This window comes from Eumetopias jubatus, unplaced genomic scaffold (assembly GCF_037043125.1).
Source record: "Eumetopias jubatus isolate StellerSeaLion01/CBP00866 unplaced genomic scaffold, mEumJub1_p1.0 scaffold_8, whole genome shotgun sequence".
NCBI classification, from domain to species: domain Eukaryota; kingdom Metazoa; phylum Chordata; class Mammalia; order Carnivora; family Otariidae; genus Eumetopias; species Eumetopias jubatus.
In genome coordinates this window covers 92,054,435-92,074,853 of record NW_028274814.1, presented here as the reverse complement: position 1 = coordinate 92,074,853, position 20,419 = coordinate 92,054,435, and the positions used below count along the sequence as shown (strand labels likewise).

Genomic DNA, 20,419 nt, shown 5'->3' with positions numbered 1-20,419 from the left:
CTTCCTCAACTTACAACGCGGTTACATCCCGATAAACCCATCATAAGTTGAAAATATGGTGTTGACCGTGCATTTAATATACATAACCTACAGAACACCATAGCTTCGGCTAGTCCGTCTTAAATGTGCTCGGAACACTTACCTTAGCCTACAGTTGGGCAGAATTACCTAACACAAAGCCTATTTTATAATCAAGAAATATTGAATATCTCATGTAATTATTGAATACTGTGCTGAAAGTGTAAAACAGAATGGTTGGATGGGCATCAGTTTTTTACCCTTGTGATCACTGGCCAACTGGGAGCCTCGGCTTTTGCTAGCCCAGGAAAAGATCAAAATTCAAAACGTGAAGCACGGTTTCTACTGAATGCATATCACTTTTGCACCAGCGTAAAGTCAGAAAATCGGCTGAGTCTAACCAGTGTAAGACACAGTCTGTACACCAAATTTTCCGAAGTTGTTGTACCAGTTTATACTCTGTCAAGTGAAAACAAGCAGACATCTGAGGTCCCATAGGAAATAAGAACAACTCAGTCCTTCTACCATCATACTCATCAGGCAGCAAACTCCACTGAGGCACAATTAGCAGTTCGGTGTCTCATTTGTTACTGGAGCTGGACAGCCAAGGATGAGCAAGATCTTGAGGCAAATCTCCTTGTAGAAGACAGAGGCCAAGACAAACAGAAAAGGAACTCAAAGAAACACACGCAGAGAGTAGAAGTAAAATATTTTTAAAATTATTTACTTTCCTAGAGAAATAAAATACTGCTTTTTTAACAAGAAAAGGATGCTTATAAAAAGAGCAACCAGAGGATAAGAGCTCTTGGAAATTAAGAAAATATATAGATAGGGGAAGTAGAAAAAAATTCAGTAAAGTGGTTGTAAAGAAATATGAGAAAATTTCCTAGAAAAGAGAACAAAAGGATGCAGTGATGGAAAACAGAATTTAATCCAAGAAGTGTAATATTTAACTAATAAAAATTACACAAAGAAAGAACAAATAAAACAAAGTATATGAGCAAAGGAATATTGAGGAAATTTCTCAAAATGCAAGGACACACATCTCTAGATTGAAAATACTCACCAAGGGGAGCCTGGCTGGCTCAGTCGGTAGAGCATGTGACTCTTGATCTCGGGGTTGTGAGTTCAAGCCCCACATTGGGTGTAGAGCCTACTTAATAAACACCACCACCAACAACAAAAACCTCACCAAGTTGCCATCAAAACAAATGGCAAAAGACCTCCCTGTGGTATAGCATCATTTCCAAACACTAGAGACAAAGAGTTCACATCCAAAGGACTGGAACCTCCATTGGATATCTCAACAGCAACCCTAGAAAAGAGAAGTCAATAAAACAGTGCTTCCAAATTTGAAGGGAAAATGATTTTCACCTTGGAATTCTAGACTGCCAAAAGATTAATAAAGTGTGCGAGCAGAATATTTTCAAGCATACCAAGTCTCAAAAGTTTAACATTGGGCATGCCCTTTCATCGGAAACTAAAGATCTGCCCTAATGAAATGAGGTTGCAAATGACGGGATCCAGTAACAATGGAATCAACACAGAAGAAAGGTAAAGGGTATCCTCAGGATGATGACGGAATAAGGATCTAGGGCATCAGGAGTACAGAAGGTCTAGAGAGCAAGCCGTCCAAACTGGAACAGAGAATTTTAGAAGTGTGTATGGGTGCACGCAAGTACACTGGTCTTTGCTATGGATACTCCTAAGAATAAGATGTAGCTAATATATTATCTGACATATTTGAGAAAGTGGAAAATTGTTTTGAAAAGTTATTTTACAAAGCTGTTGGAAGATGTGGAAAGGCTTCACGAGAGAGTCAATGAAATAAATGAATAAATGAATAAACAAACAAGTGAAAACATGAGACAGTGATGAAATCCAAGGAAATCAGAAAAAAAATGTAGTAATACTATTTTAACTTGGCTCAACAGTAAACAATTTTTCTCATTGTTATAATAATGAAGACCCTAAATGTGGATATGACCAAAAATTGTAATATAACTATGTTGGATGGATGAGGGGAGGGAAAAGAGGGATGTAAGAGAGTTAAAATAATAGGTTAATAGATAATGTCTAAAAGTAATGAATCAATAGATGGAAACATGTAATTTTATTTCAAAACATGGATAAGATGTCAGCAGAGACAAGAAGAAGGATTAAACGTGACCATGCCTGGGGAATACGGTAGAATGGAAGAAGGGCCAAGATCTCTGGTTTATTATGTCTTTTAGCACTGTTGTGCTTTTTAAATTTGTGTATATATTTTTTCTAGTTTAGAAAATATTTTAAGAAATATATCACAGGCGAAGTCACCATAAAATCATTGAGATTCAGAGGTATTAAGGAACTTTCCTAAGATGGTGGCTGGGAAACAGGATGGCCAGGACTTACGGTGCTCCCTACTAGACTTGACTGATTCCATTAATGGCTCTACTTTTTCATATCTTCCTCTATCCATCCCTTCTGGTAGGGCTTGCCTACACTGGTTCCAGGTATGGTCATGTAGCCCGCTTAATGCCACAGGGACAGTAACAAATGAGACAAGCAGAGGTATGAGGAGTACTTGCACGCTTCTTTGCTCTCTCCTAATCCCTGCCCACAGCACGAGAACATGCACAGGCGAGCCACGTGGAGGGCTGTGAGGGACATAGAGAGGAGAACCCAATCATCCCAGCAGCGGCAATGTCAGAACAGCCCCCAGCTGACCATGGACAACTGGCACAGGACTTTTGTCACCGTTGTATAGGAAAAATGCTCTCTGAGTCTCAAACAATGAGAAGAAGCCAAGTGCTATTCAAAGCACTTTTTTACAGGGAAATAAAACACTTTCATTCTCAATATTTGTAATGTTTTAAACTATACCATGCTAAATAAGTGCTTTAGATTTTTTTTTCATTTCCCAATACATTTACAACAGACTGTAAGAGAGCTTTCAGTGTTTTAACCAAAATTTTTAAGAATCACAGAACAACTGGAATTTTCCCAGTTGATAATTAAGGTCACTTTGCACGGTTTCAGCTTACCTGGTCATTTTTATGTGTCATTTTTATGATCATGCAAAGTAAGGATTACTTGTGTCTAATCTACACACTGACAATGGAGCCCTCACTGGGTTCATGGGTCCGATGTCACACGCAGTGTCCAGGCGAAAGTGGGAGATCCTCACCTCCACTATTGCCTAGAGGCACCTGCTTATGTGCCTGCTCAAGGTTTATGGACAATCTATAGTTAAGGAAATGAACCCTCCAGAGTACCAACTGTCTAAAGATGATTTTCACAGCTAAAGTGCAGACTGAAGCTAATAAAAATATAAGTCTAAACGAGTCACAAGTAAATGACAGAGATGCCACTTCTAATTCAAGTGTCAGCCACTTACGAGGTATAAGCAATGATCATCAGATCCATTGAAGAGTCAGCTAAAAATGTGAAGTGATTAGGCTGAGTACATGAAATATCAGCGCACATCCACTGTTGCTAACAAAGCACCTACTCTAAGTATATATTGTACCTTCATTTATTAGCAGCTAATAATGAGACCATGATGGTGAACTCAACATTTAGTTACCAAGTGCTCAGAACATGAAAACAACCTTTCAATTTTTTAGTGATCTTTAGCATCACATAATACTCAATATGCTACTTTATCAACTTTCAATACACTTAGTGATTCATGTTTCATAAACTATGAAAGACCACATGCCAATTGGTTTTCTTGCTCTGATGAAAGTATCTGAAGTAATATGAAAAGAAGATGGTAACAAACTAAAATGTATTTACAGAAAGTAAATGCCATTGGAAGATGCAGAGAAAACGGGCTGAAGATGTGAAGACCCAAGTAATAGAACAAATTACACTGTGTAGAGATCTTCTTCGAAGTTGTATTAAAGTATAGATTTTTTTTATCATGTCTCAGATTATGGTATTTGCTAGACTTTGTTTCAACAATGAAAAACTACTCTACTTTTGTGTGCATGTCAGCGCATAAAGGGAAGGTGGAAATAACTGATTCAATAAACGTGGTCTATGGCAAACCACCGATGCCACGGCTGGTTTGACGAGGGTATTAGGGAAAAGAATGGATTCCACGAGAAGGTTACAGAAAGACCTCTGCACATGAAAGTCATCCCCTGCACTAATTTATGCATAAACAAGCCCTCTCACCGACGGATTGAAGCCGGATGTTTTCCAATATGTCATTGGTGTGGTTAATTTTGTAAAAATAAGACATGGAAATAGGGTCAATCTTTATAACACCTTGCAAGGAGATAGATAATAGCTATGACAATATTTTATACTTGCTAGCTATTTCATGGAAGGATTATCAATCTTAAAGCTAAGGTTTTGTTTTTTTTTTTTTAAGTTCCAAGTTTTCCCAACATTTTCTGTGATGACAAGGATCTGTTAGAAGTGTGCTATCTAACCATTATCTTTAAATAATATACTCAATCCCTTCCTTTCAGGCAAAAGTGACATCTCAACAATGCATAACTGCTTTTTAAAAAAATTCAAGTTTTGGAGGGAGCATTTTGAAAATGCGTATTTGGAACTATTTCCATTTTTTATGTGATGTGTATTGACAAAAAGGTGTCTTACCTTAAAGAATATTTTACATCTGAATGCTTTAAAAACTTAAGATCTGAATTTTAAAATCTGTTTTCAACCCTGTTAATGGATGTTTCACATTTGCTAAATAATTTTTTAAATATCTGAATAATTTGCAATAATACCTTATTGACATCTGGGAATATGAAGGTCTACTAACCAAAATTCCATAGACACCTTTGTACACCAGTGGTTGGGATGTAAAAAAAATGAGTATCCTGATCCATCAGTGAGCCCATGGTGGGGCTTTCATAGGGATGTCATTGTGGAATGTAGTTTTCAGTGATGTCAACCACCGAAGCAAGTATTTAAAACAAAGTGAATTTAGATCCAAACCTTCAAACACTGCTTCACCAAACCGTTAAACCTAAAATTTAAAACATTAATGATGTATTAAAATCACACCAATTTCACTAAAAATATTATATATTTTAGTAAAAGCAAAAATATTTTTGGTACCATTAAAGTAACATTTAAACGATTTTTAAATTTACATTTTGAATTTTTTATCCCATCTTTTAAAATTTTCCATCTTTGTGTATATTTTAGAACATGCATACTATATTACTATAGTAATGAATGTACATAACTTAAAAAGTAAGTGCCCACACTAGATGTACCTGCACAAGAATTTCCTGTTTTGGGAGCTGCAGGACCGAAAAGTCTCCGTTGAAACACAAGGGCTTTAGAGTTAAATGGCCCTGTCTTTGCCCTGTTTTTTTCCTAGATATGTTATCATGGTGCAGTTATTTAACCTTTCTCATCTGTAAAATAAAGATAATAGTATTGCCTACCTCAGGGGTCATCAACCAAACACCTACAGGACATAGGTAGGTTTAAAAAGAAGTCATGTGGCCTCCAAACTCTATATTTTATTCTCCTATTTGGTAGAGACAAGGATACCAAAAATATTTGTCTATTATAAGAAACAATAAAACAGCACACATATGAAAGTTAAATGGGAGTCCACAGGAAGCCGTGAGGCTCGTAGCAAAGCCAGAGTGTCATCACCTCAGGTACTCAGCTGCTACTTGGCACCATCGGATAGTTACCCAGACGTGCCAGATTTCACCTCTATCAAAAGAATCCGGAAATGGATTTTTATGTGGGATCTTCTGATTTTTAAATATCGGTAAACATATTTTTAAAAAGGAATAGGCAAAAACAAAAAACAAAACAAAAACCCACCTTCAGCCTTCAGTATGTGACTTCTCTCTTAACCGAGAAGATCAAATGAGATAATGAATTTTAAGAGTCTAGCCCAAACACTGGGGGTAAGTAGGCAGTAGTTATCTCCCAGATTAAGCTCCTAGAAGGATCATAAAGGGGAAAGAGGCTTGAGACATGGGCATAGCCCAGAGGACAAATCTAGGTGGGTGTTAGATGAAAAGATGAGGCAGGACAGAGAAAATGAGAGAAGAGTGGAAATGAATTTCACCATCTGTTTTGTTTAGACCTGATTCTAGCTTTGTTCCATCTACTAAGACGATTTATTCAAAGCATCTGTCCTCAAGAGGAACTCCAAATCTGGTGGGGGAGACAATTTAATCAGCGTGATGAACTCTAGAAGCAAGGCATAGACAAATGATAATGGAAGTCCATTTGTGCTAGGGGAGGAAAAGAAATGGGCAATGTACTTCGTGCAAGCAATGCCTGGATTTGAAGGATGACTCGAGTCTACCACTCAGAAAAGGCAGGAAGGACATTTTAGGCAGAAAGTATGTGCCCCCGGAAAATGTGGCAGAAGTCGGAATGGCTGGGGGTAGGTGAAGGAGGGGAGGTGAGAGATGAGGCTGGGACAGGCGGGTAGTAGCCGGATTGCCAAGGGTCTCTGTACTTCCTGCTGCAGCCTGTTTGCACCGCATCTGAGAGTGGAGGCAGCCAAATGATCGTCCATTTCTCCGGATGATCTCATTTTCTTCTCTTCTGTGTGAAATGCCACAGACTCTTCAAAAAACGTGTTCTGTCTCCTCTCTAAACGAAGCCTTCCCTGGCTCGGCCTCCCTCTCTGCTAACCCCCTTTCCTGGGGCACAATTCATCCTTCTCCCAGCTGAGCTCTGGTAATGCTTTGTCCATGCTAATGTGTGCCCTACACAGCACTCCGTGTAATTAGCTGCGGGTCTGTTTCCCAACTGCAGGCACCCAGTCTTACTCCGTTTGTGGTGTCCCCTGCCTCACCCACAAAGGGCTCAATAAATGTGCATTGAATGGACGAACACTGTCCAAGTGAGATAAGCAGGAAATAGAAGAAGTAGAAAAAAATTTTTTTGATGTTCTTACTTGGCAAGGTAAGGTTTGTGATAGTACCTAGTGGGGAAAAGACTTGGCATTTGTGAAAGTTGATATGACCTGTAATACAGATTAGAATTCTGGGACTTGGTCCTGAGGAAAGAGTCAGTGAGAGATTTGAGGAGATCTTTAAGTTTTTTCCCTAAAGTCTCCTTGCCTTTTCCCTAACGGCATAAATAGAAGCTTTGGGTATAGAGAACCAGGAACCCCACTGGCCACATGTGGGGAAAAGTCCCCTCCTATATAACTGTAAAAAAAAAAAAAAAAAAAAAAGAAATGTAAAAAAAAAAAAAAGCAAAAAAATTTCCTTTAGACCGGCACAGGATTTTGGCTGAAGTTTAGCCACATACCTATTCTAAGCTGAATTTGGGTATAACCCTAATAATTACAGTTACTCTTTAGAAAAAGAGCCCAAGAAGTTTACCTGGAGATTTTTTCCAGATGTAAGCAGGTATGTGAGAAGCTCAGTAATGAAGATGTAAACCGGATGAGGCCATTTTGTGCCCCATGGTCTTCCCTCCAATCGCTCGAATGCTAGAAGATGTTCCCCAGCAATCATAAGGATGATGCAACGCAGCCATCTAACAAACACCAGATGCCTGACTGGCCTTCCAAGCTGTAGTGTTAAAGGGAAGGGGGGGACGAAACACCAAGTCTGAATGCCTTTGCAGTTATCAATCTGTCATGAATTGTAATCAAACAGAAACAAACCTCTTTATTCCATCAGTTCCTGGGATAGGTCCATCATATGCCCTGCAGACCTGCTCTGGGTGTTGTAAGAGCCCTCAGGAATCTGTCCCCGCCTCTTCAGTCTCTGATTGCTAAATCTCACTGACTTAGTGACAACGGTAAGGACACCCCATCTCCACCCCTCCACCCCCTCCCCGGCCCAGGGCTCTACATCTTTCTAAATGAGAGGTTAACTTGAGAGTTAAGATCAAGTGCATCTTTAGCATCACCTCTCTTCTTCCTTTTTTTCTATTTGGATCCAGAATGTGGCTTATTGTGTGTGTGTGTGCGCGCGCGCGCGCGTGTGTGTGAATGTCTATGTGGTAGTTAAAAATCATTAGGAATATTAATGTTAGCCCTTAAGAAAAAAAATTAAACTCTCCATCAGTGAAGTATAAAAAAAAAATCAAGGTGTACGATGATTAATTAAGCCTTGTCTGAAATAAAGCATTCATACTGCAGATTATATTTTGGAAGGGTAAATTGCAATTAATTTGAAATAAGAAATGATATAAACACCGTTTTCTGCCTGTGTAAAACCTGCCGCTGAACAGTAGCCAAATAGCCAGTCTCCTACCTGGGGGGCAGTGTAGTGCTGAGTAGGAAGCCTTTGAACGAACTTGGATTTCAGTCTGGTGATGTACTAGATTGTAACTCGGCTTAACAGTTCTGAGCTTTAGCTCCACCATCTGTTAAATGGGGATAAGACTACCTACCTCATATTAAAGAAAACGGATCAAGTGCCTGACTTACAGAGATGACTTAATACACAGTATCATCAGGGTGAAAAGAAATCCCATGGTGAGGCTGAGGGCCTTGGGAATAAAGCATCAGGCAACCACACCTTAACTCTTAAGGACTCTCTCCTGTGCAAATACAGACACTCTGCCTTACTTTGCTTTCTAGCCTCTTCTACAGCTTTCCACACCCCACCCTGTCCATACAGTGCTGAAGTAAGCACTTGGTCCCTACAAGAGGACTTCCCTGCTGTTCATTCCTGAAAATCTGTCGGGTTCCTGCCCAGCCTGGATGATAACATGGGAGTTCATTTGCTGGGAGTGGAGTGGGTGGACACTGCAGGGAGGGAAAGTGCAAAGCTTGAAATAAGAATGAGGTTCCCGGCATCCGTAATCTGACAAGTTAGTGTGGTTCTGCAGCCAGCCCGAAAATTGGGAGAGTGTCCTGCGGGCCTGAGGATCTGATTTCGTTCCCAGATCTCACTCAGGTCATTCTGGCCTTCACCTGTGATGGTTCTGTGAAAGCCCTCAACTCGCATGGCAGACTCGCAAGAGCTGCTTGGTCTAGAACCTCCAGTCCTTTTCCAGGTTGGTCTGGGACGAGGCCAGCCTCTGGGAGCAAGTGGGTGGGAAGTGGATTGCTAGAATATTCTTCTGTGGCACATGGCACTTTTTCAGGTCCCACTTCAAAATGGTAACATTTCTATCATTCCTGTAATGCACAATAAACTTTAATCAGAAGTCAGTACAGGTACTTGTAAGCCTGTCCCCAAGGACAAGTTTCAATTCAACCTTTCTTGTATGCCAGCATCTCTTAGAATTCATTTCATTGTTAAGATCCAGGTAATGACAGCTGTTTTCTGACCAAATAATGCCACAATTCGAATACATGGCCCCTTCGTAAAAATCTCTTGATGGTTTTAAAAAAAATAAAACAAAAACAAACCCATGGTGATGATGATGGAAGGTACAAAGAAACAGAAGAGATAGGAAAGGTCACATGTCAATTTCTGCACTGAGACCTGTTCTCTAGTTCTTGGATTTGCGGAGCTGAGCCCGGCCACAGATATCCTGCAGTTCTAGAGAGGCACGGGTGAGCAGCCCGGGTTCAACCCAGAAAGGCAAACCGGAGTGAAGGTGGTGCTGGTTGATGAGGACACCCCAGTGCTCCAGAACAAGACAAACAGGCAGCAAAGGATAGGACCAGCTGAGAGGCATGAAGCCTGGGGAAAACCATTTGACTCATCTCTGTCGAAAGACAACCACCGATGACAAAACAAGGCATTTTTGAGTCATGAAGAAATGCTTTTAAAATTCAGACTAAATGACTTTTTCCTCACTATAAGTTCCAAGGCAATGGTTTGCAAACTAGAACAAGCACCATAATCCCACAGAGGGCTTACTAAAATACATATCGCTAAGGTTCCACCCCAGAATTTTTATTGCAGTGAGTCTGGGAGGCCTGAGAATGTGTATTTGTAGCAAGTTCCGGGCACTATGGATGCTGCAACCTGGGGACCACACTTTGAGAAGTGCTGTTCTAAGTCTAAGGTACACTATGTGACATTGCTGGCCTATGGATGCCAGGATCCTAGGAATATGACTTATAGAACTGGCTGAAAAGCCAAGTCTTCACCACCTCTCCACCTCACTTTTCCTCCACGAAAGAAACAGAGTCAACACAATAAACTGAAACATTTAAATGAAAGATTTCATCAACCAATAATACTACACTGAAACTCGTCAGTACAGATGACTCTTAAAGGGGATTCCATCTGTGAGCTTTGGGGAACTCCTACCGTATTTCCCTAGAGACCAATCCTTGACCACACTGGAAGTTTCCCATCATATTATTTAACGGAGGCCGAAGGAATCAGCGTGGTATCGTTCCTACATTTTTATCCACAGAGTTATCATGCTGGAGCTCCCCAAAGTCCATATTTGAAGCCCTAAAGCGTACACAAGCTGCTGAAGATTGTGCTGAGGGGAAGGTTGAGTAACTCTGGGAATGTTGCCCTTTCCTCCAATCTTTCGGATTCCTGGAGGCCTTTGCTAGGGCCTGAGGGATGGAGAGTTGGACTCGACCCTATGATGAGAGCCCCTCCGTGCAAAGGCCACATCAGATCAAAGGCCCTCTGTGTAGACTACACACATATCAGCTGGGAGGAGGCGGACAGAGCATAGTGGCAAACTCCAGTGGATGGTCCGTGTGTCTGTGCTAAAAATAACAGCAGTCTTCAGGAAGCAGAACACATTTTTATAAAGAAATTTTATTGCATAATTTCTGTATACAATAAACATAGGAAAAGGGTTCTTTTAATGAAAATCTCATGACATTTTTCAAAAGTTTGGAATTGTTTGGAGAAAAATTATTACAAACTATCTAAGACAAAAATATCTGACCTTCAAAACAAATGATAATCTCTTTCATAATAGTCCACATTTAAAGCAAGGCATTTCAATTCAATTTAACATGGAAAGGCTTTTAAATTGCTATGTCATTTGCATTAAGTATTTCAATGCATCTAAGAAGTGAAGAGTTTAAACATATAGAAATGTTCTCTTATACAATATGTACTGTTGCTTTCTTCAGATCCATTCTGCATGACTCTATGGATGTCCTTTTTACACACCAGCAGAAACCTGCATCTCCTAACGGTACAGTAAGGGCTGCGTGCAGAGAGGGCAAGTCCCATGCATTTCCTATGTTAAATGGCACAACTTCCACAGATCACATACACCTTGCCATACTGACGCACTTCATTGCGCTCCATATCCTGCAAAAATAAATCTAGCGCTCGACAGCTGACATTATTGCTCACCAACGTTTTAGTAATATATTTCTTTAACATGAGACAGAAATATACTGAAAGTTGATACCTCTTAAACTCAAAAGCAATCTGGAATTAAACCACATGCATATACCCCACGTTTTTTTGTTTTTTTGTTTTTTTTTTCCCGAGGGATGTTGCATTTTTCTTAAAGTTGATGCTGGAAAATGTGGTAGGAGAGATGCTGGCTTTCCTTGAAACAAAGACAAAGGATTAGAAAAGGAGTTTTTTGAGGGAAATGTTAAGCCCAATAAAAACGAGAGAACAATGAGAGTCCAGAATCTCTGGGGAGAGGGAAGAAGCCCCTCATTTATCTTCCTTGTCTACCTCGACACGGTGGCTCGTGTCCAGCAGAAACCTGGGGCAGGCTACTATATGTAGCTGAGCACTGTGAGAAGTGCTGTGTGGCCCAAAGTGAGAAGTGCTGTGTGGGGCAGGGAAGTCCCGGGAGACCCCCTTCTTTAGCCAATCCCACATGGGATCCTTGAGTCTCTGGGAAATGATGGGGTTCCCTCTGTGAGGTCGGGATGGTCTGTGTGCTGAGGCTTCCATGGTCTTAAATTTTACATCTCAGTTCCAGACGGACCCAGGGCCTGAGGTGAAACAGCTGGGAGCCGAGGAAGGAAGAGCATGACTTACCTGGCATCGTGAAGCTAGAGCATACGTGACAAGGAAGTCACGAGAATATCAAGCAGGGCCTCACCAGGAAGCATGTGTAGACACGTGGAAGAATGTGGACATGACCACACTGCCACTTTGATTTGTTACTTTTCATTTTAACTTCTCATTGTTTCTCATCGTGAAACTGTCAAATGTCCCTCTTTCTTATTTTTGTCTTGGTGCTTACAAGGAAAGATGTCAGTTTTCATAAGGTTTCAAAGATTTACAAAATATTTTTTAAAAACTACATTTCAGGATTAGCATTCGAGGCTACAAACACAGTATCTATCCATCATAAACTGCACCCTCAAACCTGGTTATGGCAATATCATCTTAAATCGCCACTGTTCATACCTGTGGAAACCTTATCACGCACAATGACATCCACTCGGGCAAGCTAAATGTTACACAGCAAAACGGAGCAGAGCTTCTCAGAGTAAAACCAGCCATATTGCTACAAAGAAAAATTTCTGGCTCTTGGCCCAACTGTTTCCATACCAATCAGCTAAGTCAACCTTCTCTTTGCTTCTTTCCATTTCAAATGCTTGGGCTTCAGCCTTTGAGGCAATTAGAACCAGATCAGTTTAATTTTACAACACCGATCTTAATGGTACAGCAATATTGTAAATTTGCCCTGAGTGTCACTTATTTTACAAATAATGTAAGTCCCAGTTTTTATATGAAGAGCAGGCATGGAGAGGCTAAATGGCTTGTCCCTTGTCACACAGCAGGGTGAGACTTGAGCTCCTGGTTCTTTCTACTTTAACCCCAACCATCCTTCCAGAGGTCACCTGAACCTCTACGCACAAGATCCCCAGGTTTGGGCTCTGTTACTTGGAGTATCTTGTCGGCTTCTCTGCTCAGCACTGGATATTTTAATACCCAGGACTTCTTCCTTGGTCCTCTCCACTCTCTCTTATTTCTGCTGCCTTGATGAGGTGTGTTGTCCCCAATATTTTATTTTACACAGTGGGATTTACCAAAATGCCCTCCCAGCTGCAGCTGGTATTAGGTGTGGAGGGACGGACTTCGAAAAAGCAATGGCAGGTGTTCTTCTTTGTGGACTTTGGACAAAACGGGGCCCAGCATTTTATAGTTGTCTTACATTACAATGTTTTCAATGGAAAATAAAATAAAATAAAGGCCTAACCGTGAGGTAATGTTTACTTCTCTGCCACAACACTCAGTGTAACCCCCCCACCCCCCACCCCACCAGATCTGGCAACAATTTAACATAAGGAAAGACTTCAGACCTTCACACCCTTAGTGCGAATAAACGACCTTAGCTCAGACTTTCCACGGAGCTGAGCAGTCTCATAAGGCATCCGTCTGCCCCTGTCTCAGGTAGGCCTGCACAAATGCCTCAGGGCCACGTGTCTTGAAGGTCTGCATGCCCTGCACTTGGTGCTCTGCTCTCTCCGCCACAGAGGGGGTCTCGGGGGAACACCCAGCACCCTCTGCCTCGTAAGCAAAGCAGGAGAAATCTCAAAAGAAGCCATGTGCTCAAAGAAAATAATGCCAAATGGTACTCAAGTGGCCTGGGAAAGAGTTTCACCAAACCATCTCCACTTGCTGAAGGTATAAGCGGTTCCGGATCTAGTCGATAGCAAAATACATTGATGGCCAGGGCCTCTGTCTAAGCAAAAGAAGAAAAATATCGATAGCACAAAACTGCCCTTATATTTTTTGAAAAAATATATCTAAGATAGACAATTCTGAGTATTTTTTTTTTAACAAGCTGCGCATTAAGTACACTTGCTTCCCCCGCTCTCCACAACCCTACAGCTCTGCTTTGTCCGCGGGGGCCGGGCTGCCCACCCCACTGCCCCCCTGGGCACCACTGCCATCTGCCGGCGTGAAGGACAAGGAAGCCGAGTTTATGCAGTATCTTTTGCCGGTGGGACGAGGGCCATCATCGAAAATGTGCCCAAGGTGGGCGCCGCACTGAAAGAGAAGAGCGAAAATGTTAAGGGAGAACGCGTACAAAGCAGGCTTTGAGAGGAACTCACACGCAGCCATTTAAATGGATGAGCAGCCTGTAGAGAAACGATGGAAACCATCATGGATGATTTCTAATCCTCCTGTCAATAGCCACAAAGATGGTTTCTGGCAGGCTCTGCACCACATGCTGAGAATAAAAAAAACACTAGAACTGTGCATATCAGAAATCATTTGGAGCCACTGTATTTTTTGATCTATGAAGTCTCTCGGCCAGCTGAAAAATGACTGCAGTAATTTTATGAATTGAGTTGACCCCTGATCTGCCCTTTTACGAAACATGGCAGAATAAAACCTCTCCCCTGGCCCTCCCCGCATTACTTTTGGCTTTGGATGGGTGGGTTTCAGAAATGCAGAAGTCCACCGTAAAAGATATTGTTCCACTGGCCATGACAGAGGTGATGTTTGCTTTCATGGGCAGTAAAACTTAACATCAGACAAGCCCTGGATGTTCTTGGAGCCCGGCAAAGCAATGGCAAGGCTCTATAGATGTAGGTCACGGTCACCAGGACGGCAGGTGTGGCAAGGAGCACTGTCGCTGGCCCGCACTGTCCCTTCATTCTGGCGTCCAGCAGGTGCAGAGCTGCTGGTGTCTCTACCCAAGTGAACTGCATTTCGTGGGGGAAGGAATAAGCTCAGATCCATGCTCCTGCCTATCTAAAAAACTTGGGAAGGAGAAGAGGCCCAGAATCCAGGCAGAAGCAGAAGGAGGGATGGTTGGCTATGACGATGTTCAAGAGAAATCCAGCCCAGGAGTCATTTCTCCAGAAAGGCTGGCTCGGTGCATAAAACCCTGCACTGACCGCTCTGACCTTGAGTAGGACCCCAGGCGACAACAGGGTATGTCACACTTAGCTGTCGTGCACCCTTTCTGAGCAGGGACAGGAGTGAGGGCGATGGAGACATCAGTGCATCATATGCCAATAGGTTGTGAAACCACATCATTCGTCATGTCACAGAGAAACCAAAGCCTGGGGCAAATGACTTCCATTCATTCATGTAACAAGTAGTTAGGGAGCACCTGCTACACGCCAGGCACTGTCTCAGACTCTGGAGACACAGGCAACAATCCCTGGACTCATGGAGCTTACATTCTAGTGGGAGAGACAGCTAACACACAGAGAAATAAGTCAACTGTCTAGTATGGTAGGTGGGAATAAATGCTAAGGGGAGGGGAAAAAAGAGGAAGTGATATGAAGTGTCAGGGTTGGGGGCTGATACTGCAGGTAGAATGATGCAGGTCTATTCTCCTGGGGTGACTCTGGAATAAGAAGCCAAAGGAAGGGAAGGAGTGGGTATCAGAGGAGCATTTCGAGCAGATGGAAGAGTCAAGATTTAGGGAAGAACATGAGAGAAAAGGTGTAGAGATGATTTATTAATTCCTCTCACTGTGCTTGTTTGGTGTACAAAACCCTCAGAAAGTACAGGGAAAGAGAAGAGGAACTGACATGGAAATTGGTCTAATGAGCCAAATGGAGATGATGAGAGAGAAGTGAAGGACTGCGCTCATTACAATGGAAAGAACTAGAATCTCAGTTTCCCTATCCTAAGTGCTACACTGAATTCCCAGGGGTTCTCTAGTTATTAATAAATAGCACAAATGGCAACTCTGACTGTATGGCACTTCCATGTTCAAAGTGCATTCTTATTTTACTGCCAACATACTGTGTCAGCTTATTAAAGAACTAAAAATGAACCCTGAACTGATTTGATCTATTGCCTGGAAAATATGAAACAGGCCTAAAAAACAAATCTTGCACTATTTTACCACATTCTCTGCAGTTTTAGGTAATACCAAGGCTGACAGCTCAGATTGCTTTTCCTTTCTATAAACAATTGAGGCCAAATTTTCAGGCATCAGCAGCTAAGATGCACCAGTAAAAATGCATATGCTTACCCAGTGGACACAGGAAAACACCTACTGCTGCCTGCTAAAACAGCGTGCAGGCCAACAGGAACTGGGACTCTTGGTGACCAGTGTGTGTGCACAATTATCCATCTCACATGCAGCTCTGGCACTTTGATGACTTGGCATCTGAGTGGTGGACCTTGCACATTAAAAGTCTCGAATGGGTTTTCTGGTTTTGTGTTTTAATGAGAGAACACAGCTATCTGGACGTTACCTTTATTAATCATCTCTTGGGCACATCTAGAAAATGGTTCTGTTTACCTTACTCCAAAAATAAAACACAGTAAGGATATACTTGAAGCTACTTAGGAGTATTTATATGGTCTTCATTTCCCAAATCATCTTGAACAAATCCAACTTAGAGTAAAGTAATCTGTTGAATCGTGTTGGTTATTGGTCTGCAGTTTCGTTTGCAAAATCTGGAACTGGTGTTTTGCTTACATGGAAGGAAAAACACAGATACTAGATGTCCCTAATCCAAAAGGAAAAGGGAGGAGGACGAGAAAGAGGTCTTACAGTTAGGAAGAGGCAACAAAAATCGTTGGCAGACAACTCTATGGGTTGGGGATGGGGTAGGGAAATCCTCGGAAAAGGCACGAGTCCCCTACAAATGATAGTGACCGCTTCATCATCCTTGCCAGAAGGTGTTCTGGAAGATTCACCCCAGGCTCCGACAACTGAGGGAGGAGCAACATTTCAAAGCGTAGCCAGGTGTTCATTTACACATGCCAGCTCCAGTGCCCGCCAAGCTGCAAAGCCATCCGTCTGCAGGAAGCCGAACCACGAAGCACCATTTCTGCTTCCTCCCAGGTACACCCAGTCTCCCATAAACAACTATTACCCAGTTTCTTTGAAAAGTGCACAGGTCCTGAAGGTTCCTCCCCGAGGGGAACGCACATGGAGCCCATTCTTTCCAGCTTCTACCCCTGGCCGAAGGCTGGGATGATGAATGGAATTTGTCAGTGATGCATTGTTTCTGTAGCCGCCTGTGAGTTTTGCCTCCCCGGCCCCAGCCAACTGGCAATGTGTTGGGATTGCAGCACACCTGCTTGTAACTGAAACAAACTGGCTGCCTGATGAAGAAATCTCTGAAACCTGCTGTTAATGATTTATTTCAGGGTAAAATCTTTGGTGTGCATTCTGAAAGTGGTTTGAAAATGGTTACGCATTTATTGCATAGATAAGATACAAGCTACAACTGAATATTCTAGCTCTCATTCTGCCAAAAGCATGAGATAATTGTTCAAAAGGAAATTTTAAAGTTCCCAGAGGAATCCTTTATCACCTAAGCCTCCCACTCAGAAAAGTTGGCAACTGGGGATCCTACAGAGAACCAAGGGAAAAGATACCCCCCCACCCCCAAAAAGTGATTGAACATCAAATTTAACATAATTCCTTAAAATCTGACTGCAATTCTCAATCGTGGGCATAGGAAACACAAATAGTGCATTCAACAGTTACATATTTCCGCACTGATGTATTTCCAAATGTCCTAGAGGGTTTTCTCCCAGCTATTTCTAGAATGTTTGGGGCTTTATTATTGTCATTTTCTCTTAAGTGTTTGATCTACAAGATGAAGCAGTTTCAAAGCAGGGGCTTTTACACTTGGGCACATGGGGCAGGATGAGAAGGAGAAAAGAGTTTAAGAAGAAAAGCAATGTACTTTGCCAGTAGTATCCTGTTTTCTCCCACCGTTATTGAAGACACTTGTGTGTAAGTAGGGCTCTTTTCCTCTGTGCTTGTTATATTAATCTTTTGCCAAGGAAATGATTGTGAAGTCACCAGTTTAGCATTATGATTTTACTGAAAGATCAAGAATAAGAGAGATGGGCTGTGAGTCTGAAACCCTATTGTAACACATGGGTATCTTTAATCAGCAATATATGAGTTGTCATCTGCAAAAGATTAATAAGGTTTGGGGTTTTACCAAAATCTGCTTAACTTTTGAAAAATACCATGTATGGGTGGATATTTACCTTTCTGCTGATTTGGCTGCCTTAGAACAAATTAATAATGATCTAAAACAAACTTAAGGGACTCCACCATAGATTCCAGCTAGTAATAGCAACAGGCAAAAATAGACTCCAACTCGTGGAAACTCAGGGATCTCATGGTTTCCTTAAAGATGATTTCCAAAAGTTAAGTGATTTATTGGTCTCCCATTTGCTGCAGATGTAGAATTTTGATCTAAAGAAGGAAGAATTCCCCAAGTATTACCAGGAGGGGCTTACTTCTCTGAACTACAGCTTAAACCATGCAACTCTTACCTCTTTGCACTGAATTTAAACTCCTGACAAAGCACTGCTTAACAGGCTGGGGTTGGAGGATTAGGGAGAAGCTGTCAAACAATTATTCATAGTAGTCAGTGAAACTGGGACAGACTCCACATATTTTATCACTAGCTGAAAAGTGTAAATAAAACTTAAAAAAACTCTTTATAACTGCAAATTGTTAGAAAATTGCCACAGCTGGGGTGGGGGGAGATACTAAAGTGGACAGATTTAAGATAAAGACCCTCTTTGAAAGAGTTAATTAGAATATAATTCCACAATTCAGCGGGTAGAATAGGAAAAGCAAACAAATATGGTTGCAACAAAAATCAGAATGTAACAGGGCAACCTATTTCCTCCACGAGCAGGAATCCTAACAGAAGGCACTGAAGAATCTCCATCACCCTTGCTCGTTTTCTGTGCTGTTAACTTAAAGATGAGGCAGTGTGCTAGGTTTCTTACACAGCAATTCTTTTAGAAGGACTTGACTGCACTCTTTCTCTGAAAAGTGATGACAGTACTGAATCAATCTTAACTTTCTCAACAAAATTTTACTAAAGTATTATTACCTAAAGAAGTCACAGGACACGTGGAAAAACTACAGGGTAGTATAAAGAGGTGGCAAGTTATGGCTCCCAACACATTTATAATCCCTTACCCAAATATGAGGTCTAATTCACTGCATAGCATGATCCATATCACAATTAAAAAAAAAAAGAAAGAAAAGAAAAAGAAGAATCCTAAATACTGGAGTAAGAATTAAGGACCAACAGACCCCCCCCCCCAAAAAAAGGCCAAGCAAGTAGGTTGAGCCTACTGGTTTTGTCTGAGAATGTCTATGAGATAACTAAAGCATCTACAGATTCTTCATCAGACAAAGCACATTGTTGCAATTCAGTCCAGAGAGAGGACAAGCCATGTGAATTCAAAATGGAACAAGAATTTTAGAAAGAGGAGAAGCAGATCAGAGTGAAGTTTCCTATACCACTTCCCCCACAAAATGATGGGAGAAGCTGTGAGTAGGGGAAGAGACTACATAAACTGAACAAATAGAAGGTTAAAAAAAAAGATAAACTTATCATGAAAAGTAGCATTAAGAATCAGAAACTAGAAAACAAAATGCAAGTGTTTACTCTAGTATGGAAACCATTAAGTCAGTTATTTTTTTTTCCAAGTTGAGATAAAAAGGATGAATGAGGTGCGCCTGGGTGGCTCAGTCTCTACCTTCAGCTCAGGTCATGATGCCAGGGTCCTGGGATTGAGCCCTGCATCAGGCTCCCTGCTCCGCGGGAAGCCTGCTTCTCCCTCTCCCACTCCCCCTGCTTGCGTTCCGTCTCTCGCTGTGTCTCTCTCTGTCAAATTAATAAATCTTTAAAAAAAAAAAAGGGATGAATGAGAAAATGGAAAAGAAAAAAGTCAAGAAAAATGTAGAACAAAAGGAAAATAAATGTGTGGATGAAACACACACAAAAGAAAAAAAGGAAGGAAAGAAGACAGACAGACACCCAGCACACTTTTAGTGAGTTATTACTGCTCTCGCGAGGCAGACATGCCCCACTCTGCCCACAGGGAGAAGAATCCAGCAAACACATCTTTCTTTAGTGCTTGAACCTGATTATTTTCTCCATGAAACTTCACAGAGCATGTATTTTTACACATGCCTTAATAGAACAAATTTCCCTCCCTCTTCTCTTTAAATTTAAGACTTTTATTTAAGAAAGAGTCACATGCTTTCCAAATATGAGAAATAAAGGTGGTGGGGAAAGAAGCCAGAAGGGATAGGTCAGTGTTAGTTCCTCACCCAACCATTCAGAAAGGACCCCAAGTATAGTGACAGTCACCTAGGCCTTTGACCAAAGGGCTGAGAGCTGTGCCTTGTTTAGCTTAATACCTTTTTTTAATGTTGCCTGATTTGGGCAGCTTGTAGGTTTCATTTCTCTTTGGTCACTGTAGAACCCCTTCATCTTCATAATGGTCTTTTCTTGACCACAACTAATATTATCCCTGTGGCTGGCAGAAAGGACCAAGTTTATTCTGTGAATTTTAAGAATTAGTCACAAAGCGTCAGAGACTAGGGCGTTAAGGAAAATTATTATCTTACGCCTCACATTTTCTGTGCCTTTTTTATTTGGTTCTCCTGGGACTCAATGTTTGAAAGTGGGTTCTGAATAAAACGGAGAGTAGCAAAGAACAGTCTTTAAGGCAGCTTAAAACAAAACGCAACTGTTAGTCCTAAAAGAGGTTTATTAAGTACTACATACCAAAGTATACATTACCATGTACCATCCTACCCAGTTACGTTTTTGTCGTATATTTTAGATTCCTGGGGAGATAATCATAACTAGTTTTTGTGGCAGTAATAAAAATATCAA

The 20,419-nt window shown here is 41.4% G+C and overlaps 1 protein-coding gene across 1 annotated transcript in view; it reads right to left on the bottom strand.

Moving 5' to 3' along the window:
• Positions 1 to 13,087: 13,087 nt before the first annotated feature.
• MSRB3 (methionine sulfoxide reductase B3) overlaps positions 13,088 to 20,419 on the bottom strand; it is a 176,716-nt gene continuing 169,384 nt past the window's right edge. The window contains exon 7 of the mRNA XM_028110817.2: positions 13,088 to 13,814. Coding sequence (XP_027966618.2) covers positions 13,650 to 13,814 — 165 coding nt within the window. The 3' untranslated portion in view covers positions 13,088 to 13,649. The remainder of the gene's footprint in view (positions 13,815 to 20,419) is intronic.